This window comes from Dermacentor variabilis, chromosome 1, assembly GCF_050947875.1.
Source record: "Dermacentor variabilis isolate Ectoservices chromosome 1, ASM5094787v1, whole genome shotgun sequence".
Taxonomy (NCBI): domain Eukaryota; kingdom Metazoa; phylum Arthropoda; class Arachnida; order Ixodida; family Ixodidae; genus Dermacentor; species Dermacentor variabilis.
The window spans coordinates 173,404,952-173,430,348 of NC_134568.1; the positions used below are offsets into that span (position 1 = coordinate 173,404,952).

Genomic DNA, 25,397 nt, shown 5'->3' on the forward strand with positions numbered 1-25,397 from the left:
GTGCAGGACTGGGTATAATGCAGTCTTTCCCGACTACCATGTATCTTCCCACAGAACTATATGCATACTGCTTATAGTGCAGCCATGCTAGGTGAAATACCCGTTATAATGTGATTGCCAGAAAATTCCATAAACAAGCGAGGCAGCAAGCACACTTCTCAATGAAGTGCACCAGCAGGAATGAGGGTGACAATTGCAATGCAGAGGAGGAGGTGGAGACGCAGAGTGACCCAACAAATAAAGAATGGAGGGGGGGGAAATGAGGCAGCAGCCTGCTAGCTCAGCAGGGACGCGGAGGTTGCCTGGGCAACGAAGACGCCTTTTGCTCTGGCTGTTTGTCAACGCCTTGCAGTCCACACTGGACACGTGCTCATTGTCACTCTTTGGCTCTTCAGGTTGTGTACAGAAAGTAAATACAGTTGCCTACTGATTTTTTTCGGACACAGACGGGGTCTCAAAAATGTCTGAATTATCGAGGCGGCTAGAAAAACAAATTTCGACAGCAAAATCAATTTGTTTTTTATTGCACCACAGAAAAATTGGTAGATGGCACGTGTGTTTTGCGTTCGCCCGTCGTCATGCATATATCATTGTGCATCTGACCCAAACTCCGCGACGGTGTAAACTGTGTTCCCCAGATTTATCACTTCAGAACATTGTCCATAAATGTGAGCTTTCACTGTTCCTACCAGTATGCGTGCGTAAGGACTTCTGCTATGCGTCTTCGTAGTAGTTGCCGGCTGATGACCCATAAACCCCACTTCACATGCGCTGCCGTCAGTTAAGCCTTTGCGCATGATTTCGCGCCAGATCTTTGTGCACTCATCTACAGGTACGAACATATATCAATGGTGAGTGTCGCTTGAACAGCATGCCACTCAACATCCCCACTCGGCATCTCTAGCTAGGCCTAACAAGCGCCATCTCGTTGGGAGTTGGCGGTCAAAGTTGCGGAGTTTGATGTAGAGTCAATGAAATGCTTTGCAGTAGCTGTACAGTACTTGGAAAGCGGAGGAACCTCGCCAACGAAAGTAAGGGCAACTCCTAGTCATATGCTTCGATTCCCAGATACTCACGGGTGCTTGGTCTATGTGTTTTGTACATGCACAGCCTGTGAAAATTGTTGTTTTGGTTATAGTGCGGTACCACTTATAGTGGCTCAGGAAATGAGGCGGATCAAAAAGTTTCTATGCTTTTTCATAAGTACAGCATTTATTTGCTTGCCATCTCTGTGCATGCACCATGGTGGGTACAGTCAAACCTTGATATATTGAACACGCATATATCAAATTACTGCGTATATCAAACACTTTCTATATCAACTGGAAAATCGCATGCATTCTTAATTTTTTTATTTCGAACAGGGTGGAACGTAAAATGGATATATCGAACTCCGTCTCACCAGACTGCATGCGCTCTATTGACTGGCGATGAGCTTTCCTGCAACTTTCGAAGATCGCGGTAGCGCGATGGATGTTCCCGACTGTTAACGCACTATAGCTGCACACACTGATCACGCCGACCGAGGGTGCCATTTGAATGTAGTGGCGTATGCACGCGGCGGCTTCGCTAGTTCGATGTCAACAACACATTGCATTTGCCGCGCTGACTTCTCCTCGGTGCCGCACTCTGCGCCTGCCACGCCTCGCGAGGACTGTCCGGTTTGCATCCACAAAGCCGCGCGACAGCACGCACTCACTGGGCTCACTCACAGATGCCTTGGAAGACGCCACTTAATACTTTGTTACTGACAGTGTTCCAAAATACTTCGATTGACGGTCGTGGAGATCGCAGAAGTAGCAGCCAAGCGAAGACTCTGCCAAGGTTGATTCCGAAAGCGCTGATGTTGCCCCGCTCCCGACTTCAACTGAGGCTGTAGCTGCTTTGGCCCTTCTACACCGCTACTGTGGCATGGGCTATCGCTGCATCGTTTAGACTATGTTGAGGACTATGTGTTTAAGAGGAAGCTTTAGCTCAAGCCTAACTCTGTCGCGGCCTATTCAAATACATGTAAAACGCAAAAACGCTTTTCTGAGGTAACCCCTGGAGCGATTTTAATGAAATTTGTTGCATTTGAGAGATTAAGGTAAATTCTAGTGACTGTTGCAAGCGGAATTTCGATTTAGGGCCTGAATATTGTAAAAGAAATGTTCAAAAATTCAGAAGTTAGAAAATATGGAAGCACAAAGTTTACAAATTAATAGCTCTGCAACAAAAACAGATATCGTGGTTCTATAAACGGCATCTATTAGATCATTCAAAGCCAACAAATGTTATATGTCAATTTATATCCTGCGTGAATTTGTCACATTGTGTACAAGAGTTTTGCAAAAGCCGTATTCCTATATTACAAAATTTTTTAGGATTTATGTGTAACGTATCAATTTTGTCCACTTTAGATGTACTATTAGATGCAATTCACAGAATTGTGATACCATTTTTTTATTGCCGAGTTACAGAGTTGTAAACTTGAGTTTTGTTTTCTTAAAATTGTTGATATTTGCCAATTTTTAAAAAAATTGACAGCCTAAATCAAAAATCCGAAACCAACAGTCACTAGATTTTAAGTTCTTTTAAATGCAACGAACCTCGTCAAATTTGATGCAGTGGTTGCCGAGAAAAACTAATTCTCCTTTTACATGTACTTAGACAGGAGCACCCGAGCTAAAGCTTCCTCTTAAGCATGCGGCTGCCAATAAGAAGCAGGCTACACTGCTGCAATACTTTCAGCCAAATAAATACATAAGTACTTCGTGCGAAGCTTCAAGTGAGTATTTACTGTGCCACGATTGAGGCGCAATCGGGGATCGTTGTTCGGAGCACACATTCAATTGTGCAGCGCGCGACTGGCCTAAGTCGCGCCGACTCGTGGCTGACGAGGATGACGTTCTCCTGGCGGGCGAAGTCGGCGCAGCCTAGGCCGATTGCGCGCTCTGAACAGTGATCCCCAATCGAGCCCATGGTTCATTGAGTGATTTGCAGAAGTTCTTGATGCATTTTTTATGTGATTTTATATATTGAATTCTGGCTATATCAAACTATTTCGTGATCACTGCACTGTTCGATATATCGAGGTTCAACTAATTCATTTAATTCATTCAATTCATTTTATAAATGTTTCCCAATAAAGTTGCTCGATTACTATGCCAGCTATCTTACATTTATGTCAAAATAAATGTTGCATACTTTCATACACTCATTATTAAACATATTGTTAATTATAGACATCAATTATATTAACTGATAATGTTGACAGTACAAAGCATTGCCCGATGCATGCCTCTTCACAGAAGGTTTTGTAATGTGCGCATGACTTACGACTAATATGTTCACCTTTCGTTGCATTACTTTGCCCTAAAGAATAGAAAAATTTGTTACAGATGATCCCAAAGCCAGGCATATCAATTTCAAGCTAGGGAAAATATGTATGCTTCCTGCAGCTCAAGTACATAAAATTTCTAGGCTTGAAATCACATAAAGCACCAAGTCCTTTGTCTGACATGCAAGTGAGGTCATCTCTAATTCTTCCCAATAAAAACTTACACACATGCACTAGTCATTGAGAACCATGTCATCTCATCCTCAATTATGCAGAGAATTTTTCCTTCAGATTATACACTCAGTGTAGCCTTCACATGACTTACTCTTGTTAATACACAGTAGGCAGCAGTGCTTTTGATGTTACAATCAGATAATAAATGTTGAGGATTCATGTACCAAAGATGTCCTGTGGGCTACGAGGGATGCCATAGAGGAGGACTCCCAATATATTTGACCATCTGGGCATCTGTTAGTTAATCTGAACTGATAGCGCATGCCCTGCATTTCTGAAATATTAAAAACTAGGCATAATTGTGACAAACAAGTTGTACATTTCCAAAATGGCTATCTACAGAAAATTGCAAGGAAAATCTCAGCTCATACGAAACAGGGAACCGGTTAGCCTTTTCAGGTGCCAATAAATTCTGCTGATTGAAAAGTTATTTTCACCCCATGTCTTCACCTTCATAATCATGAAGAGCTTACAGCTGCAATATAGAATATAGAATTAAGAATTTTCAATTCTTAAGGGAGTTTTGTCAAGTTTACAGAATGTGGACTCTATGCGAAAACTCATTACAGGAACATCAGATATGAGAACATTAACTATTTCATGTCTAGCAGGCTTGAAAAGCAGCTATCCAGACACATGAAAATTATGCCTGGTGCAACGCGTGAAAAACAATAAACCAAGCGAACCCGCTACATATGACATACTCACACTGAGCAAGAACACGGAAATGTCTACGTTCCAAGTCTTTTTACTAACACACTTTGCACATGGTATTAGAACTTGCAGCACATTTACAATCAGAAGTGTTTAAAGACACGTGCAACATATTTCAAATATCTTTGAGCTCATCAATGCTGTTGCTGTTGATGCACTATCTTGACATACACAATTTTGTACACAGCATGTGAAAGGGTTAAAGACAAAATGAGGCTGCTATTTTCGTGAGGAAATGCAAACTGCTGCAGCGTCATCATCTATCTGTTGTGACAGAAACCATCTGCCTGGAATCAATTCTTATAGCCCCAGGAAGATGGCCTTACCAAGTGCATGAATTTGTTTTCTTGAACCTGTGAAATTCACACCACCGTTACCAACACATCGATCAAAGCTCACATTGAGGATTGTTGGAATAGTATTATTTGGATATGGCACTGAAAAGATACAGTAGACACAAAAATGGAAAATGAACATGGAAGCGCTGTGCGTTGTGTCTAGCAGACCTCTGCAGTGCTGTATCCCAATAAGGCAACATTATTCTAGTCTAGTGTAAACAAACCACAGCCAGCTGCACCAGTGCCACAAGTAGCGTGCTAAAATTTTATCTGCAATGAAGACAAAACTGTAAGGCCCAAATTTGATTAAATAAGTGTAAGCATGCAGAGTGCTCAACTCCGTTTGATACCATTCTGAAATTGTTGTTGCACGACAATGTGCATTTGTACAATAATACATATGCACTAAAAGCAAGGACTTACAGAAAGCTAACACTGAATTGTTACTTACCTACTATATTAAGAAAAAAAGAGTGAAGCCATGCATTTTAGTTTTTACATCCTTTTCGCTAGAATGGCATTTTCCAACCTTTTCTAAAAGCAACAAACTTCAAAAAAGTACTCAAGATACTGCTTTACGTAAATGAATGCCGCATGTAGGCTTCAATAAGCCTCCTGGGGGGGGGGGGGGTCCGTTAATGGGACATAATACATGAAAACTGAGTTATTGCATACAACATGAAGGGGCAAGAACCTTAAACACGAAGAAAACACTTTCAGAATATTCTGTCCTTAACATAACATAAGCAAGCAAGAATAATGCTGCCAATACCTTATGAACAGTTTCATCCACAAGGCCTCCAATGACGTAAACAGTGTTGGATCCCAGGGGTGTAGTTGGGAGGGCCTCAGGTGCATCTGGACTCAGGTAGAGCAGCGACTCCTTAGGAAACAGCTTCACATGACTTTCTGCCCTCATCTCCACCTATTGAAAAAAAAAAAAAAAAACTATTAAGTGCCTAAAGCACCTAGTTCAAAAACAGCAAACAACAAAGTGCACAGACAAAAAGACGTGACTGACATGACATAAAAATATGTAAACAGGTGGAAGTAGAGTATACACTGCAGGTGTAGAGAAAAATCCGTACCAAAGCTGCAACAGCAGCTCAACAGAGCTCAGAAAGACCTACATGATGTCATCCACAGCATACATCAAAAATTGAAATTCATTTTGGTGTCCCTTTAGATTCATGATGAAGTTCTTCAGGTAAGTGTTGATGCTTTTGTTTCTAAACGAGTGTGGTATGCACATGTACATGTGCATGCAAGTGTGTTTTCCTGTCTTCCTTTTTAGAACAGTGTTCTGCTGTTTTGTATACTATATATGCTGTGATTTGTGTCTGTATTTGTTTCATTTTTACAAATTTTGTAATCACTTTTCTTTTGTAACCTATTCTGCTAAAAGCCCCAGTGGGGACTGCAGTACTAATAACTCAATAAAGGGACCAACATATCACAAGTGTCATGCAATTATGGTTGAAATTATGTGATTGTGGTTCACATTAACATTATATTAGTAATATATATTGTAGTAATATATTATTAATGGAATCGAATGCTAGCGATTCAAGGTGTAAGGTGCCTAAAATTTTGGACACCTTACAGAGTACTGTGCGATAATTCGGACTCCGACTGCATGACTGTATGCTAATATAGTCACCAAGTAAAGCAAAAATAGCGATATTTGTATTCTGAAACGTCGGCCACATTCCGCGAAACCGAAACTAGTGAAGCCTAGTCGATCTAGTAGACACCGATGAGAATTCTATGCATATATTGACAATGGTCAGAGCGTCGCTCTGATCTCCGACAAAGCGCAAGAAGCATGAAAAGGAATAGCATAGAAGCCATTGCTAGTGAATCACGGCCATGCTACGTCTAGGCCAAGGTCAAGCATACATGTGCGTGCAGCTGCACGCGTTGACAAACTTGGGCCATATTCATGAACGATCACTTTCTAAAGATACTTTCATTTTTGCAATATTTCGCATTACTAGCATATTTTGCCTCGCCAGGCAGCATAAGTGATAAGATAGTGTGCCTGGCACTGTGCCAGTAATAAGAATAATAATAAACTCTTTTATTATTTCTATAAAACCTAATACATTCATCAGGCCTGCCAAAGCCACATTGGGCTTGACTGAACAGTTTCATCCACAAGGCCTCCAATGAAGTAAACAGTGTTGGATCCCAGGGGTGTAGTTGGGAGGGCCTCAGGTGCATCTGGACTCAAGAATGCCATCGCTCCTAGGTAACGATGCATATTGTGCTACAGCCATGCGAGATTGAAGGCATTTCCAAAAATGACAATCTGGGACTATGGCACACCCTTTTTGGCCACTTGCGGAATAAAGTCACTTATTTTGGGCAAATCCAGTATTTTGGACTACCAATTATTTGGACATTTTGACAGTCCCCGCCGAGTCCGAATTATGAGCTGGCGACTGTAATCCCGTGGACGCTCCAGAGCAAAAGTTGCTGTTTCAACAGCGACAATGCTTCTAGGTATTGATGCCGTGAACTAAAGACCTCAAGTGCAACAAGCAGAAAGCAAGCAGCATGGGTTCAAGAAAGAAACCAGCACAAGTTTTGGCAGCCAATCGTACGCAAACCTATCGTGAACTAAGCAACGTACACTTCACTGTGCACTAGATTCAACGCACAGAGGCTTATCAAAGTCTGTGCACAGAGGCGTTGCGAGTCAGCCTTTGCAAAGGCTGACCGTCTGAGGTCCAGCTTTTTCTGTCCTCCATGATGAGAACTTTTTCTGTCACCACCTAGCAATTACAATGGCAATGACACTGGCTCTAACATTATACTGTTACCAATGCCATCGACATGGTTTTGGTTGGATATTGGTTGGAATTTGGTTGGACTGGAACACATGGACAATTTTCAGAGCCATTTTGTTGGGGAAAAAGGTGCCAGTTATAATCCGGTAAATACAATGACCTTTCATTGTGAGGTGCCATTTTAGACAAACTCTGCCAAGGGTATTTTGAAAACTGGTGTTTTTGGTCAGTGCAGGTCTTGCTCACACTCGCTGTCCCCTAGCGCTATCTAGAGCTGTTGGCAACACACACACATCGCAATGTGTGTGTCGCTCTTTTAAAGCAAATAGCTTTCTTTAGCTCTTTGTTCATTCAGCGCATTCATTAACATTAACAATCATCATTGATGGTTTGTGCACAATATCTTTGTATACATCATCAAAGCACTGGTCATCCAGAATTTGAACTAGACAATATAACTAGTCACAACTAGTGGGAGTCAAGTGCATACAAGCTGACCAGTCAAATTTGAATAATTGGGCAAGGGGCAATTTCACTGTCAAAATAAATAAAAGCCTTGGCGCTTCGAAATGTATGAGCGCGAGCTGGGACATTCAGTCGGTACCGAATTACCCGGAGTCAAATTAACAAAAGTCTGCTGTAATGTGAAGCAATACTGACTGCAAGGAGTTCAGGGTGTCTACCAAGTTCACATTTCCAAATTCCTTGAGTTTTCCAGGTTTTCCGTGAGTGCCTTTGCAAAATTCCCTGAGTGATGCAGAATTATGTTTTATGTCAAGAGAAGCTGAAACCATATTGCCCGATGTTGTCACTCTCTAGTAAGCATATGAAAAAATAAAAAAAAAACAGCTTAATCCAATTTGAATACTAAGGAGTAGTGTTTATGTTATTCAAAAAAAGAATATAAGGGAGGGGTTAGGAAAATGCATAGCAAATGAAATGTCATCGAAAAATATTGCAAATCGAGTCAGACATTCTCAAATATGAATAAAAAGGAGATGCATACAGAAGCAAATATTTTCGAATAAGAGCTATTTCTATCAACTGATAGCAAGCTCAGTGGTATGTGGCCCAAACTTTGTCACAATTTAGATTCTCTCTCAACAGCTCATAACTCAACCTCAGCTGTGCTGACATACTCTCAGCATGCGCACGACGCCACATTGTTGTGTTTCATTGCTTTAAAGAGTTTATTTTGGTTTGGATGAGGGTCATCTGCATCTCGGCATCAGCCAACACTTTGTTTTTTGAGCTCAAGCTCCTTCAAAACGGCAGCAGCATGCTTCCTTTTCCATTTATTCCTTAATGCATAGGTCCTTTCTGTTCTTGTCCTCCTTCCGCCACTCGTTCGCCCCACGGACCATTTGAAGCATCTTCTTGGTCAGTTGCACAGTCCACATCTGATTTTTCGAACTCCCCTGGGGCTGCGGAAACGTCTGAAAAATCGTCTAGTTGGAAAAAATAAATGCATGTAATTTACTGCCCTTAAGGGCTCAAACCACTGCATATGTACCACTGCATATTGAGGCAGTGGTACTCGACTTCTTCCGCGATCTTGAGTGTTTATGCGTAAATATATCTTGATGGGGTCATAGCTTTATCCTGATAGCATGATAGCATGACAGGCCACCTGATTCTACTCCTGATTGCCTAATTAAATTGCGAGAGTGTATGTACTTCTGTCGCAATAAGAAAGTTTTTTTGCTCGGTGATTTTATTTTACCCAGCGTCGACTGGGAGCGACTGCAAGGAATTAGCAAATTCAATAAAAATATTAATATTGCCTTTGATATCATGCTCATTCATGACCTGGTTCAAATTGTGAAACAGCCCACTCGCATCCAGGGTTCATCTTGCTCGATATTAGATTTCACCTTTATAAACCAGGGTTTTTCAGAACACACTGTCATAGTTGAAGAAGGTTTATCAGACCACTGTCTTGTATATATGTCAATTCCCCTAGTGAAATTTGCTTCTCATAAAACTAGTAGCATGCGATATTTCAGAGATTAACGAAAGAGCTGATGATGCTTCTGTGATTGCGCATATGGAAAATTGCCAGAGTGATCTTGCTGAAGAGCATGATAATGTATCTTTGCTATGGAAAAAGTTTGCTTATATGTGCAATTATTGTTTGGATACATTCGTACCAAACAAGCGAAAGAAAGTGCATAAACGTACACCCTGGGTAACGCTAAAAATTATTCACTTGAAACGGAAACTAAAACGAGCTAAAAGGTCTACTTCTAATCCTATTATCATTAATGGTATCAAAAACGATCTCACACATGCTATGCACGAGTCTAAGGACTTCTTTTTCACAACAACATTGCCCAACTTTATGAATAATGAACCAAGAAAATTTTGAGATTATTTTAGCGATGCTGACAGGCATGTGATGCAGGTTTCAGTTGATGGCATCTCTATTACAGATCCACAAGCTATCGCTGAGTATTTTATTACTTATTTTACTGAAGTGTTTTCGAAGGCAATTACAATCGTGAATCTACGTCACAGGGCATTTTTAGCATCCCAGGTTGATTTTGTTTCATATCACGGTGTAGTCGCAATGCTGTTAAATCTAAAGGAAATATCGACCTGCGGTCCTGATGGTTTGCCCAATATTTTTCTTCGTCGTTATGCCGAAACTATTGCTAAATTTCTTGTGATTTTGTTTCGATGTTCACTGTTAAGTGCGAGGATACCTGATGAATGGAAGACAGTTCAAGTTATACCAGTCTATAAAAAAAGGTGACCGTTTGTTATTAAAAAATTATTGCCCAATATCCTTAACATCTTCTTGTTGTAAATTATTGGAACACGTTGTAGCAAAATGCATCATTCAATTTCTTGAGGAAAACTCTATACTCTCAAGCCTTCAACACGGATTTAGAAGAAATTTCTCTACTGCAACACAATTGTATACGGTAGTTCATTCATTTGCAGCATGCATAGATAATTATGGACAAATTGACGTGATATTCTTAGATTTTAGTAAAGCATTTGACAGAGTTATTCATGATAAATTGCTTGATAATCTCATAAATATTAAACTTCCCGACATTTTGGTCTCTTGGGTTTCCAATACTTACAGAAACGAATGCAGTTTGTTTCAGTTGATGGTTTCGATTCCTGCAGTCTTCCTGTAACATCAGGTGTGCCTCAAAGAAGTATTCTGGGACCCTTGCTGTTTCTTTTATTTATAGATGACATTGTCTCCATAATTACTCCTGGAACTCAGATTAGGTTATTTGCCGATGATGTTGTTTTATTTCATGAAATCAGAGGTGTACATGATCAGGTTGAGTTGAATTCTAATCTCATTAATGTACCTAAGTGGTGCACAGATTTTGGCATGACTGTTAATACCGGTAAAACTGTTTATCTTTGTGTAACACTTAAGAAAACTCCTCTCAAATATACTTATAACCTGACATCTCTTCCTTTGAAACAGGTTACAAGTACCTAGGAGTGACAATCACTAATAACCTCTCTTGGAATCTGCACATTGATAACATTTGCTCTCCAGCTTTAAGCAAACTTTGTTACTTAACACATAAACTTCGTAATTCTCCTCCTAAGGTCAAACTTCTTAGCTATTTCAGATTCATACGACCTAAGCTTGAATATTGCTCTATTGTTTGGGATCCCTATACTAAGCTTAACATTAAAAAGTTAGAAAGGATTCAGCGAAAAGCTGTCAGGTTTATCTAGTCTAAATTAGGTATACTGATTCTCCTTCTGAGTTCATGAAAGCTAACAACATTGAACTACTTGAATTGAGAAGAAAAAAATGTCGTTTGAACTTTTTAAACTTACTTCTTAACAATAAAATGGCTATTGATCAGATACAGTTTCTTTCCCCTTTGGCCACAAGACCTACGCGACATTACCAAACACACCTTCTAACCCCTTACTTTGCAAAAACAGACATTTATAAGTTTTCCTTTTTTCCGCGTTCTGTGTCCGATTGGAATAGCCTAACAGAACCTTATGATGCACTATATGACTAGATGATTATGTCTTTCTGTGTTCTTTTCTCTGGTACTATCATGTTTCTTATCTTGTTGTTGTTTTCTTTTTGTGTAATAGAGATATTCTGTAAATTGTATTGCCCATCCTGCTTGGACCAGATTGGTCTGCAGTATGTAATAAATAAATAAATAAATAAATAAATAAATAACCTGCCACAGCACATTCGAAAATGCTCTGAAGGCCTGTCGGTACACGTGTTAGGCATATCGGTGCTCGGACTGTGATGGGAAATACCGGGTGCACGCATGTATAATTAAGGAATACATACTGTGTCCTGTGGCAATAGCCCCTTTCCATGCTTGTCATGCTTCACTGCAATAATTTTGTGTATGCTTTACCAAGTAACATTTCTGTACGGAGGGGAAGCTGACTTTCGGGAACCGGCATTATGCAACGCACCATGCTTTCCAAGCTTCAAAGCCAATCACGAGGACACAAAGGCGGAGTCCGTGCCATTGCTGACCAGCAGCAAATTCTTTCAATAAAAAAACAGCACCCAAAGACAAGAAGCTTAACAGCGAACGTCGAAGCAGCTAGGCATAGCATTGCCGGAGTGGAGCTACGGTTGCCAGATCTGCGTGCGAGAGCGCCGATTCAAGGCGGCGAGGTAATCAAAATGGCAGCGGTGGTGGCTTTGATTAATGCTGTTTCGGACCTGCGGTCACGGCAAAACGTCCGGAAAATCGGACGCCGAACAGTTCTTGCGTCTGAAATTCCCGACGTTCTGATACATTGACCCCATAGCGTACGTGGTGTGCCATGAAGCCATCCAAGTTATCGGGAATCCAGAAAGTCGGTCGTTGACTGTGCCCTGGCAACTCCTCCAACCGATGACAGACAATCAAAGACAATTCATTACGATTCCTGTTTGTTACTCGAGCCAGCATTACCACGACTTTCGACCCTTTGAATAACATTAAAGCTAATTTTCCCTGATAGAGGTACAAATTTCCTCAGTTTTCCCTGAGTTTTTCCAGACTACTCAAAATCCCTGAGAATTCCCGGTTTTCCCAGTTGGTAGACATCCTGGGAGTTCAACTAATGTATGTATAATATCTGGACAAGAGGAATTCTTATACATACACACTTTATTAACAATTACATACTTTTAGACACAGCACACAAGCAGCAGCAAACTTGGTGCAGAGACTGACAAGTAACACATTCTTTTTAGATCACAGTGACTTTTTAAGCGACTTTGCTGCTGCCGAGTTCCCGTGCTTTATAAACTTTAAAAACATTAGCATACTTGCTTAAAGCAAGTATCCCTATAGTATCCTTCCAGCATCAAACTTCCAAGGGTATGGTCAGAGACCAATAAGCCGAACCCTGTTCAGGCGTGGTTTGTAGTATTGAACATCTGTTCGCATTCAGTATTACTATGAGAAATTGTTCCACAGCATTATCAGCACCATCCTGTGGAACCTCAACAATCTGTCTGCACCTCGAATATTTCATAGCTGTGGCCAGCCACTATGCGACACAACTTAGTTTGTTTAATATGTCCAACAGAAGTTTGAGTTAGCAAGTTGAATAACTCAATTTTCATAAAACTTGGCATAACAATCATAAAATCATGGAATGAGCCCAAATTTGCATCGGCAGGTTGGTTTTAAAAAATGACGTAAATACAACTTTTTTATTTGCAACACCACATTTTATTGCTCTTTTCTGCTTTGTGCTAATAGTGGGCAAAAATAAAAGTGGGAAGCCAGCCATGAAGACCTGTATCAACACGTTTTGGTTATGATACTCCTATTGCAAGTGAGAGTTAAAGAACTCGAAGTGGTCAAAATTAACCCAGAGTCAAGTGGTCAAATTCAACCCCTACTTCAGCATGCCTCAATATCAGACCATGCTTCTGGCAGGAAAAATCACAGAATCTATTTTTTTAGATTCCAAGTGCAAATATATTAGTGCAGTGAGGTGCAATTTTATATACCATCTTGTTAAGATAAAAAAGAAAGAAAATATAAAATTAAATAACTCACCGAATACCTTTCAAATCCTTGATGCTTTTCAACACACATCTTGTAAAGACGGCAAGACGAAGGGAAATGAGTAAAGTAGAGCTTCAAGGGAGTGTAGCTATGACGATTAGAGCCATAGAGCCTTCGTAACTGTGACGACAGTTTGTTCAGCTCCTGCAAAAATTTTGGGAAAAACATTGAGCATGCACCATCATAAGCCAGAAGACTTACCCCATCCTCCCTAATAAACTGACCACATAAATGTTAGGCTTAGGGCTAGTTATTGTGCAATATCTTCAAAAACTATATGGTGCATTACCACACCATACACAAATTGGGCAAGCACCAAAGCTTTGTTGCGAAGCAAGGCTGAGAGGGTACCATCTAGGATTATGTCTAGGCAACCAATGCCCTGAATTTGATGAGGTTTGTTACATCTAAAAGAAAAAGTTAAAATTTAGTGACTATAGGAAGTGGATCTTTTTATTTAGGCCATCAACCTTTTTTATAAAGATAGCTGAAAATTGCAAAATTTCGAAAAACAAAGCTATCAAGCTTAAACTCTTAAACTCAGCAATGAACAATGATATCGTGATTCTGTAATGACATTTAATAATACATTTAAAGAAGACCAAATTCATATATTATGCATCCCCGTGAAATATACTACTAAAGTGCAAACAAGACTTTTGCGAAACCGTTGTAAACATTCTGGCAAATCCATGTGAACTGTGCATTATTATACAAAATTTCTCCACTTTAGATGCTCTAAGGGATGCAGTTTACAGAACTGAAATATATGTTTTTTGCGCAGTTACGGATTTGTAAACATTGTGCTTCTATCTTTTTTTTAACTTACCAATTTTTGACAATTTTTGTAGGAGCTTCTAAGTCTTAAATCATAATTCTGCTTCCTAGAGTCACTAGAATTTAACTTTCTCTCAAAAATGCAGCAAATTTTATTCAAATTAGTCCAGGTGTTACCTCATAAAAAATTTTCTGCATTTTACATGTAGTATTCGAACAGGCAGCAACGGAGTTGGGCCCGAGCTAAAGCACTTTTTCGTTACAGCCCCTATAGAAATCAGTCAATTTGATTGACAGTTTTTCAACATTGATAAACATTTTTGTTGAAATGCTTCTACTAGTAACATCACGCACTGTCTCAAATGACAAGTAAATTTTAACTGTTTGTCAGATTTTACAAATTTTGGCAGGTTGGAGAGCCTGTAAAAATAAAACTTCAACTGGGGTTATCATCAAAACTAGCTTCCAGTGCCTTCTAGCACTTCTTCAACAAAAAGACACACAATTTGCTCTTTGGCTGACTCTGCACATAATTTTTAAATGACAGCAGCAGTGAAGGCACAGAAGCTTCTCTCGGGTTGTCAATTTCCCGACTCAACATATAGGCTGTTTTAACAATGTCTCAAACAACGGTAGATGCTCATGAGTGCGTGTTATTTGATAATTGTGTTAGACTTATATCAAGTGCAGGTTTATTTTCCACACCGTGGGTTGCTTTCATCCATCAATGCTTCACCAGCGTAGGTGCTTCCTGTCATGTGAAATTTTCACTCACGCAAGAGCATGGAGTTGATTTCAGACCAACGTTTGAACGAAGCTTGACTAGTGTCTGATCTCTTACATTCTGAACACTGCCTGCACAAGTGCCCTTATTCATTACTGTACAATATTGTGCAACGCTTCACGTTATTGTACAACACTGTAGAAGAAGTGAACAAAGCATGGGGAGGCTCCAGCTCCAATTGAAAGCACACTAAACCACCTTTCTTGTATAGAAAATCCAATCGAAAGCAATAATAAAGAATGAGGAGACTTCTGGATGCTCCCTGAACTGGCAACCATTGCTTCACAAGCTTAAAGAAGGCTGTAAAAAACAAACCAGGTGCCTGCTGCAATAAGCAAAAATAAATGCTCCCTGTACAACAGGGACTTACCTGTTATCACATTTGCGATGCTACTGCTTTTCTGTATAGCATGGACTATGGCTAGTATTGACACCAACAAATCCTCATAAGAATTTTTTTCCGTGATTTGGCTAACAAAAGTTGGGAACTAGGAACGAGGTTTGCTTTGGAGCCAGTTCGCTCTGGCTGTTACGACTGGGTTACGTCACTCGGAAAAAGAGTGGAATGTCATGGCGCGAGGGAGACCAATGAACGAACAACATACTGCCACAAAGTCCCGTCCTCATCTTTGTTTGTACTCTGGGGACGATATAGTAATTGAAGGATGTTGGTGGTTTTCTAAAAAAATATTGGTTTGTACACAACACTTGCACATTTAATTTCCACTAATAACTGTAAACTTCGGATGTGGAGAGCTGGTGGTTTAATTTAATCTGCATTGTTTTTCGTTGTTTTTTCGCTAGGTGGTGCATCATACGTTTAGCAATCGAAGCGGTTCTCTGAGTACAGGCCACAGCTCTAATAGATATCCGTTTCACCAGCGCTGCGCTTCTTAGGGCAGACGATTTTGATGAGAGTTCCATCCACACATCCCACAACTTGAATCTTGCAGCGGTCAAGGAATCATTTTTGACTGCGGCTTTCTCCTGCACCAGGGAGAGAAATCTCACCCCACTTTTTCTTTTCCCTCAACCGTAATTTCCCTGCAAATAAAAAAGTTGTATTTACATCATTTTCTAAAACCAACTTTGAGTGACGTTCCTACTCCTAACACTTAAGGGCTTATTTTTGCATTTTTGTAGCCTCCTCGATAATTCAGACATTTTTGAGACCCCGTCTGTGTCTGAAAAAACTCAGTAGGCAACTGTATTTACTTTCAGTACAGAAACTGAAGAGCCAAAAGAGCAACAATGTGCTTGCATTCAGTGTGGACTGCGAGGTGTTGACAAACAGCCAGAGCAAAAGGCTTCTTCGTCATCCAGGCAACCTCCGCGTCCCTGCTGAGCCAGCATGCTGCCGCCGCATTTTCCCCTTCTCCATTCTTTATTTGTTGGGTCACTCCGAGCCTCCACCTCTTCCTCCGCATTGCAATCGTTACCCTCCCCTCAGCCGGTGCCATTCCCAAGGAATGCATCTGCAGAATGTTGTGCCACACTGCGCACCTACATGGAGGCAACAGGCACTTCCCCCTCCCCACCTCGTTCTTCTGAAGTGGTTGCCCTTGGTGACAACCAGCAAAGTTCCAGGAAACTGCCGAACTCTTTCCATGGCTTGAACTGAGGAGTCCGGGGACACAGAGCACTATGACGAATCCATTGGCAGCCTTCAGAATTCCACAGAACTGCTGACCCCTGCCGTGGAGACCGGTTTTATGCAGCTTGAACTTCTCCTTTGACGAAAGAGGAAAGTGACACGGTTGACATCAGCACCGGTCCTGCCTCATTCCTGCCGACGATGGGTTGACCAAAGGGATTTTAGGCAGAGCTGGCCCATTGTTAGAGGAGACAGTCGCCGCCCACCACCCCATCGGCCTGGTGCGCTCTTCGGCTCCGCTACTTTATGCTATTACCTGCTATATTGTACATACTGTATAAAGCTTTTTGTCTCCTCCTCATTCCCCCAAGAGTCCGTCTCTTGTCTTTGACCCCGAGTTGCAATATAATGTAACAGGGGAGCAAGGATGTCTGCTGCTATTTTTTGAAGACTATGTGCACTTTCTGGATAGACGGTTTGATGCAAAGAATCAGCAAATGCTTTTCATAATTGACAATTATCTGAGCCACAGGAAGATCGACAACCCAAAGGCGATCGCTGTGGACAACCACGGTACTGCAACCGATGGATAAGAGTATCACTGAGACCACCTGGAAGCTGTAATGCAAGGCTCTTTTGCAGCGCATGCTTACAGCATATGATGCCAGCAAGAGCTTGGTGCAATCTATTTGCTGAACTTTTCATGGAAAGAGCTCGCACCTTCGAAGGTCGCCAACTGCTTTGCACACGCCGGCTTTCCCTGCAATATCGTCAGCGACCCTGACGATGACCGAACTTGCACCAAACTGTAGAAGGCGACTTCGAGACATTCGCATTAGCTGACACTGCTGCTCCCGTGGTTGCTCCGGCGATGGATGCAGAGGTAACTGACACTGTTGGTGGCCCCAACGAGGACGAAGAGCTGGCGGACGAAGAGCCACGTGATGTGCCAACTATGGTGCAGACACAGGAGTATCTATGCCTGTTGCAAAATAAGGTTGAATGCATGGGTAGCGACCACGACCTCATGCAATGCTTGGTCAAATTAGAGCAGGGGTTGCTTGCGCCCGGTAAGAACTTGAAAGAGCCAAAGCTCACTGCTTTTTTTGCACCTGAACAAAGTTTTGCTTCACTGAATACATTGTATTTTGACTTCCTCGCAGTTGTGGTGCAATTGAAGCTTAACTGCTTTAGCTTTTCTCACGTGGTCGCTTATATCAAATTACCGCTTATAACAAATTTTTTTACCGTCCCGCTAACTTCTTTATAACAAGGGATTGCTGGATCTCAGGGGTCTCCATAAGCATGTATCTCAGGCAGAGATAGTGCAAGCGATAGCCAGCCGAGTGTGTCACTAATCTAAGCCTGCCGCTCTGTGCACGAGCAGATCGGCAACCAAGGGCTTGCCCACTGAAATGCTTACCATTTCATTTTTATGGGTACAATGCTTTGCTACAGAAGTTTAATCGTTCATGTTCATTTAGGTTCATTTTATCACAACAGCTCTCTTGCATTTCGGCAAGTACGCTTGATGACGTGCTGCTTCTGAGACCATGCTCCGTGACTTGACTCAAGGCGCTAAGCATGATCTCAGAATTCAGAATTTACTTATTGAGAAAGATAAATGCTATGTTTTTATCGTTCCATTGTTTGAAAATTTTTGCATGCAAACCAAATCATTATGAACCCTTATGGATCATTTTTCTTTTCTGTTCTGGAGCAGAACCAGAACTTCACTTTTTCAGTGGAACGAAGCTAAAACCAGAACGAAAAACATTCGGTTCTGACATTCTGATAAGAAAAAAATGCTGTAACTAAAATATAGCCAGCAGCCACTATTTGCCATGTTTAACGTCTCATTGTTAGCAATAAAGACAGGAGGCATGGCACAAGCGGTCTGCTGCAGCATTGATGTCTCTAGCAAAAGACATGCACCTACCTTATCACTCATGTGTTCTGTGTGCCCCATGTCAATGCAGACGCATGGAGCAGGCATTTCAGAGCCTGGTGAAGAGTCAAGATTGAGTGCCTCCTCCTGTAGCAGCCTGTCAGGCCTCTGCCACTGTCCTGAAATAGTAGTAACATATAAGTTCCCCTTCAACTCAAACACTTAGTTGAATGACTAAGCTTTGCCATGTTTAGCAAGTGTGAAATGTTTAGGCAATGTAAACCAGCCTTCCCTCACTAAGCATCACCAAGAATAATCTGTCAGTGTCAGAATAATCAGGTAGCAAAGTAAACAAAACTCTGGACCAGTGTTAAAGCCATAAACTGAACTCACAACATCTCAATTCTGGGAAAGACGCTTTACACTACAGTATCATAATATGGTTACCACTACAGGGATGGAAATTATAAGCTGCAAGTATTTTACCATGACTCAGCACAGCTACTAAGCACTAGTGAAGATAACAGATATTCTACTTACCACCAGAAATCAACTTGACATCACAATTTCCCAGTTCCTTTGCTGCAGCTATTCTGCTTTTCCGAGCCAGTTTCTTTTCACGACGCTTTGCCTTCCGCGCAGCTACTACCCTCTCATATCGGGCAAGTTTCCTGGCTGCATTTTTCTGTAATGCACAATGTTAAATGTTCCTAGTCAACACAGGCAATCTGCCTAGAGCCTCTCAGCCATTAACACAAACCTGCAACATAAAACAGCTACATGCAATAACAAAAGCAGTCAATGTTCAGAACTATACTCAAACAGTGCAACTGACACAAGGACACACAAAAACACAAATACCAGAGAACAAGCACTGTATTTGTGTCTCTGTGTGTCCTTGTATCAGTCACACTGTTCTGAAGTATAGTTCTGAAGAGGAACAAACTAGCGCTCACCATGATGTTACAGTCAATGTTAAACTGGCCATCAAATGTATGCTCAAGACTACTACTCTTCGTAGCTTCTAAACAGCAAAATACTGCTTCTAGGTATAGTTGTAAGTATGTTACCTTATTATATTTTTTTCTTAAGCAGCTTGCCCTGAGGCATACATGTGTGCTTAAATAAAAGCATGGAGGCACTTCTCACACAGAAATTGTAGTAGTGGCCTAGAAAACTTATCATCTATGGGCGAATGTACATAACTGCCTGTTTGATCTATCTATAGTTTGGCAGCTCTTAGAATTATCTTTAGTGTAGCCCTCTTTTCTGGGCAGAACCCCCAAGCTGGTGAATGTCCACTGTAGATACTGGTGCAGCACACTTCAAACAGCTCAAGGGGTCTTCCAGGAGTTGGGCCACAGCTTCAGGGAATGGAAGTTGTAAGGTCTGCCTGAGCCTGTTGTCTCCAGAGAGAGACTTCCTCCACCCAAGTGAGATTATGGGAAAGGGAGCAGACACATGGAGCGATTTAGGTACATGTGTTAGTTAACTCTGTGAACAACAATGGTCTAACAAGCGATGTCTCTGAAGGCAACATTCGACAAGGAGACTTGTCTTCGTCAGGACAACTTCTGTGTAGGACAGAGCGAGGGCCTGGAGACGGAGAGAAGCAGGCGGAATTTCTGGTGTGGAAATAGAGAATGCATTTCTGTCCGCTAGATCATTGTACTGGTTTTGGCCATGGTCCCTGCACTCAGTGTACATTGATGATGAATGAGGAAGAATTGTGAAGACTATGTACGTCTTTACAAATTAGTGGAATCTTGGACACTTTCTTGAGGTTTTGTACAACACTGATCCAGTCAATGCAGATGTCAACTACGCTAATGTTCGTCAGTGTATTGGTGTCTATGAATGTGACACGCTTTGCTTAGCTTGCAGCTCACATAGTAATAACGTGTCAGGATTTTCTGTCCTGTATCATTGAGTAGCTTGAACTTGAGGGTGCGCTGGATTGAAGAAGGCGATTCAGCCTCCTCACGAGTCAGCAGTACACCACACAGTGTCCACAAGGGACAGTGGTCTCTGGTGCTCTGGGAGGTATATCACATTACTGACGTTCATCCAACATGATAGCCATTCATGAGACGACAGTCATCATGGTGCTCTTGTAGTGTAGGAATTGGAGTGGGATGTGTCTTCAATACTTACACACAATGCAGCCATTGTTAGCTAACGTAGAGACATATCCCTAAACATAGGGACTTTTCAACTTTTTTGTTCCAAGGCCATGTATAGGATTTTTGCTGCAACGTACAAGGCCTTTAAAAGTCTTGGCATCATTGTCAATCAGAATGTGCTATACATACTACCTTTGATTAATAAAACTTTCAGCATTTAAATTGTAGCTTGCCCTGTGTAACCATAATTATGGTATTTACTGTTTTTATCAAATCTTGTTGTCACAAGAAGTGTCCAGCTATTATATTGTTCAAGTTCACAACATGCCAAATACTTGAAGTGTGAAAGCTCATCTTTCAAACATGCCCTTGCAATTGCTAAGAATTATTTCATTCAGCAAAATCACAAAGATGTCCTCGCTCCATAAAATGTCAGCAAAGACAAGACAGCATTGATCCCGGTGTTCAGTGCATTGACTGTTTTGCAGTCCATTTCATTTCTTTAGGATAAAAACAGAACTGGAACTTAAAACTTACAGAGGTTCACAGAGAGGCACACAGAGAACAGTCAACACAAAGACAATATGAACAGCAGTCATGCACAATGTCCATGTGAACCTTATATTTGTACTGTGTCAGTGTGCCCTGTTCTCACTCTATCACAAATCAACTTACCCAAGTTTCCACCTTTGCAGAATATTCATGAATAACAGTTAGTAAAACTGAACGTTATAGCGAACACTATAACCAGGATATTTTTTTGTGATAATGTTTAAAGGGCCCCTGAAACGGTTCGGACAAATTTTGTAGACGCGTAGGGTACAGCTTAAGTAGAACATTCGCACCACAATTTAAGTGAAGCGTTACGTATTAATGGAGCTACAAGCGATTAGAAGTTACCCTCCTCCCTAGCCATGCTTTTCCTCCTCAACTCGTTTGCCGAGCGAGCGGGGCTAAGCTCCGCCTTCACTGGTTCAGCGTAACGATGCGACGTCACATCGTCCACTTCCGGTTGTTTTGGAGCCCGACCTCTCCTCTCCACTAGCCGCTTGGCCGTCGACCCCAAGCGAGAGCTATCGAAGCAGCGTGCGTTGCGAGCATTCTGTCGTAGCGCCGAACGTGTTTTGTATTCTGGTAACCACAGGCAAGCTGGTCATTTCGGCAAATGACTGGAGGCATAAACTCAAGCTGATGACGGAACTTTAGCGTAGACGTACGTGAGCAGCCTGATCGGTCTGCACGGTCCATACACTTGTTGGCGCAGCGCTTAACCAGCCAAACAAAGCGCTAATATTGCTCTAACCAAGTGTAAAACATTTTAAACATTTATAAAAACGTGTTGATGATTACACTCCTGCGAAAAATACACACCAGCAGCAAAGAAGAATACATTTCGTTGCTGCTACTGTGTATGGTTGAGCTTTGTGCCACCAGGTGGCTGCACATTGCAGACCACTCACATTTGCCCTTCTGCTTATCTCATGGCTCATCCCGTTACGGCACAGTTAAGCGGCCAGACTCTGTCCCCTTGCGCTTGCCCTAATACCGGACTCGCGAAACGCTATTGCGTTAGTAATCTTCCGGTGTAAAGTGACGGCCACGAACGCGCAAATCCTGGCGCCGATCGGATAGCGGCAGTCCGATGCGCAGCAGCCAGTTCGTTCGTACGCTGCCTTGCAGAGGGACACGATGTCGCAGCTTGACATATTGCCAGTCGCTACGTTTGCAGTCCACAAGGCAACAAAGTCGAATCATAGTGCTCGCGAAAAGACTGAGACCGACTCTGACCACGGAGCTCTCATCAAAATGGAGTACATTGTAACACAAGCCGACGACACTTGCTGTGTGCCGGAAGTGCTTAAGTGTACTGAAAAATTATTCTTGTGCATTCTCTCTATGTTACTTTCTACTCATAAAAACAAATTAACTAACATACCAACTATTATGAAGATCATTTGTTTACCATAGAGTTGGAAAAATTATCGATCACGCGCCCTTGTCAGCCAATCGGATAGCTCGCCCCACTGACGTCGTATGGGTGATTTCGGTAATATGGCTAGGGGCGGCTTAAAATTCCGCCGAGCAGTGTGCTGTGATCGGCAGCGATGTGCATTTTTAAAACCTTATAATAAATTACACGCTTTACGCGGGGCACTTAGATGTGTCAATTAATGATCAGAAGGACCTACTCTAACGACTCAGTACGTTTGTAGAAAATCGTCAAAAGCGTTTCAGGGTCCCTTTAAAACCTGTTGACCTTACCACTGTCTCGTTAACACTCATCTCACATTCTTATCATATTAAGCAGTTTATTGCTTTTTAAAATTACATGTTAGGATTGAATGATTTTTCTTTTAATTCCTTCAGTAGAAATGTAAAACCACAGACCTGTGTGAGCCTAGCATTCAAAACTGCAAGCTCAGACAGATTAGTCAGCATGTTTCACCATCTTTCTAAAGGGCTCATTGATAATTGGTCTTGGTTCCGCAAGAACGCAAGATCGCGCCACAAAAACGAGCCTTGCGTTCCCAAGAACGCAAGATGCTCAAATATAAACATTTAAGTGAAAAACAGCTTCCTACAGGTCATTACATGGCACAGGAGCTTACCGACAATGTCTGTGGCTCAGCAACATGCGCCTCCTGCTTTTGTGTCTCATCAACAGCATTATCACCGGTAGCAAACAACGGATATTCGCGGATCGGGGTTGTGCTCTCCATAGTGTCCGCTGGTGAGCTGCAACAGGAGGTAAAAGGATGTTTTCAATCGACATTGAATGAATATAATGTACAAAGAAAAAAGTTTTCGGTACCAATCTTTTGCACGGTATCAAACTTCCTTGTACTTTATCTTTTCTTTTTTTCCTCTCAAGCTGGCGAAAACTGAAGGCACCTCACTACCTGCGCCAGCTTCAATGCTTCAGTCATTAAATGTTTAGAAAGGCTCATAGTGGCTCTTTGGTGACAAGAAGGCTGCTGCCATTATAACACTAGCTCATCAGCACTGTATCAACGAGGATAATTAGGAGTGCGATGATCAAAACAACCTCTCCTGACAGACACCCCATTATTAAATCCGAGCACGATGGATCAAATACATGCAGGCTATATACAGGGCATGAGAAGGCTAACCAAAACACTACCTGAATGACAAACCTCACTATTATGTCACGCATTACTTGGAAGCATCGATATGACCAAAAACCATGCCGACCACGAGGAGCTAAGCAAAGCACGCCATGAGTTGTTTTGAAACTAAATTGGATTGGATTGTCTTGCTCATTGTACCAGCTACGCGTTCTTCAAAAGACAGTTTCGTTTCCAGCGTTTAGGACGCGACGTTCATTTGAGGGATCGCTAGCCGTTTGTGCGCAGGCGCGAGTAAAAGCAGGCGTGAGGGAGAAAATCTCGGGGCTCTTGCTCCTTGGACTCTGCCTAGGCACTACGGAGAATCGCTATGCGTTTGTCCTAGGGTGCCTCGATGCACGCTCGCGCTCCGTTTAGGGTGAGGACAACCACGTCGTCTGCTAGCGCGGCCGCCATTTTCTTGCATACGCTGGTCGCGGTGCGCGCGTTGGCTGCGTGACGCACCTTGAATGTGCTGGCCCCGCTGGCAGTGGGGGCTTGTATGGGCCTTTACCTTTGATAATTATACCTTTTCTAGGGTAGATGAAAACTAGGAGTAAAGATTTGGTGACGCATTCGCTATATCGAGACGATTAGTGAAGGTATATCGGATATCTTTTTTTTTAACGTTAGATGAGCACGGCGGGCAACTTCTCGCCGTCGTGCACTTGCTGTCGTTGCGCTGACATATGGACAGAGCGGTAAGTAGGCGAAGTACGCGAAGGAAGGGAACTGCTGCATATTCAACTACGGATGCACGGCATGTTTACGTCCACTAGTAATATTCTTCGCCGTGGTGACATAGGATTACCTGGCTGCAAACTGTCATGCGTAGACCATGCAATTAAAACATGAAGGCTTAGGCGCAAGGAAAAACAATGATTTAATACCTTGATCCACAAATACGTGATGTTTAAAATGATAACGAAAACACTTCACTGCAGTTGTAATGCTGCTTATGATTACTACACTTAACTTTTTCTCATGCTTATGTGCATGTATACGAAAAGTTCATACTTAATACAGCGTCTTTAAGTTAAACTAACACCAGCACAAGTTTTGCTTCCGTGACCTCCGGCACGTGTGGCTGGGTACTGACGTAAATGGATACGTAGCCGCAGTCTTGTGTAGGTGGCTATCAGCATTTTAGTTATTCCTTCCCTGTGGTCTGCGCATGTGTTCAGGCATGGCCGGTCTACCTTCGCAAGGTATTCCGTAAGCGATTTCAGCGGGGACTTCATAGTGTGTATATTGTTTGTGCACCACGCGATAACACCCGTGAAGTGCTCCTCGTAGTTCTTTAGAGTGCGGATCACTTCACTGCTCGGATAGATCAAGTTCCGTCCATCCCTTACATACTCCTTGAGAACTGTCAAAGAGGCATATTCATTGCTTGCTGCTCCAAGGAGGGCATCCTTGCATTGGGAACAGGATACGTTCTTTACGATGCTTTTCAGGATGAAGCCACCAAGGTAGTATAAAATACAACATTCCGTTGACGTCAGCTCCTCAATGAACAAAATCTCAGAGTCGTCTATTTCTTCGGACAAATTTTCTGAGCACTGCTTCTTTGCTTGAGAAAGGAGGTCGACGAGGTACTATCGATCATCAAGCTCATAGTTTGTTGTTCGCGGTGTGTGTAGAAACTGGCTCACGCTCACAAGCCTCAGAGCA

At 42.0% G+C, this 25,397-nt stretch overlaps 1 protein-coding gene across 4 annotated transcripts in view; it reads right to left on the reverse strand.

Moving 5' to 3' along the window:
• LOC142588094 (tRNA methyltransferase 10 homolog B-like) overlaps positions 1-23,847 on the reverse strand; it is a 62,545-nt gene extending 38,698 nt beyond the window's left edge. For 2 of the 4 annotated variants that reach the window (XR_012829668.1, XM_075699560.1), the window contains exons 1-6: positions 23,754-23,846; positions 23,208-23,334; positions 19,016-19,160; positions 18,527-18,654; positions 13,424-13,576; positions 5,378-5,530 (exon numbers count right to left, since the gene is read on the reverse strand). Coding sequence is in view for 3 of the 4 variants with exons in the window: in XM_075699560.1 (XP_075555675.1) it covers positions 5,378-5,530; positions 13,424-13,576; positions 18,527-18,654; positions 19,016-19,160; positions 23,208-23,334; positions 23,754-23,773 (726 nt within the window). In the remaining variant the exon portion in view is untranslated. Of the gene's footprint in view, positions 1-5,377; positions 5,531-13,423; positions 13,577-18,526; positions 18,655-19,015; positions 19,161-23,207; positions 23,335-23,740 lie in introns of all 4 variants that reach the window. The other 2 variants (XM_075699570.1, XM_075699578.1) reach the window with 2 other exon arrangements.
• Between the last annotated feature and the right edge of the window lie 1,550 nt (positions 23,848-25,397).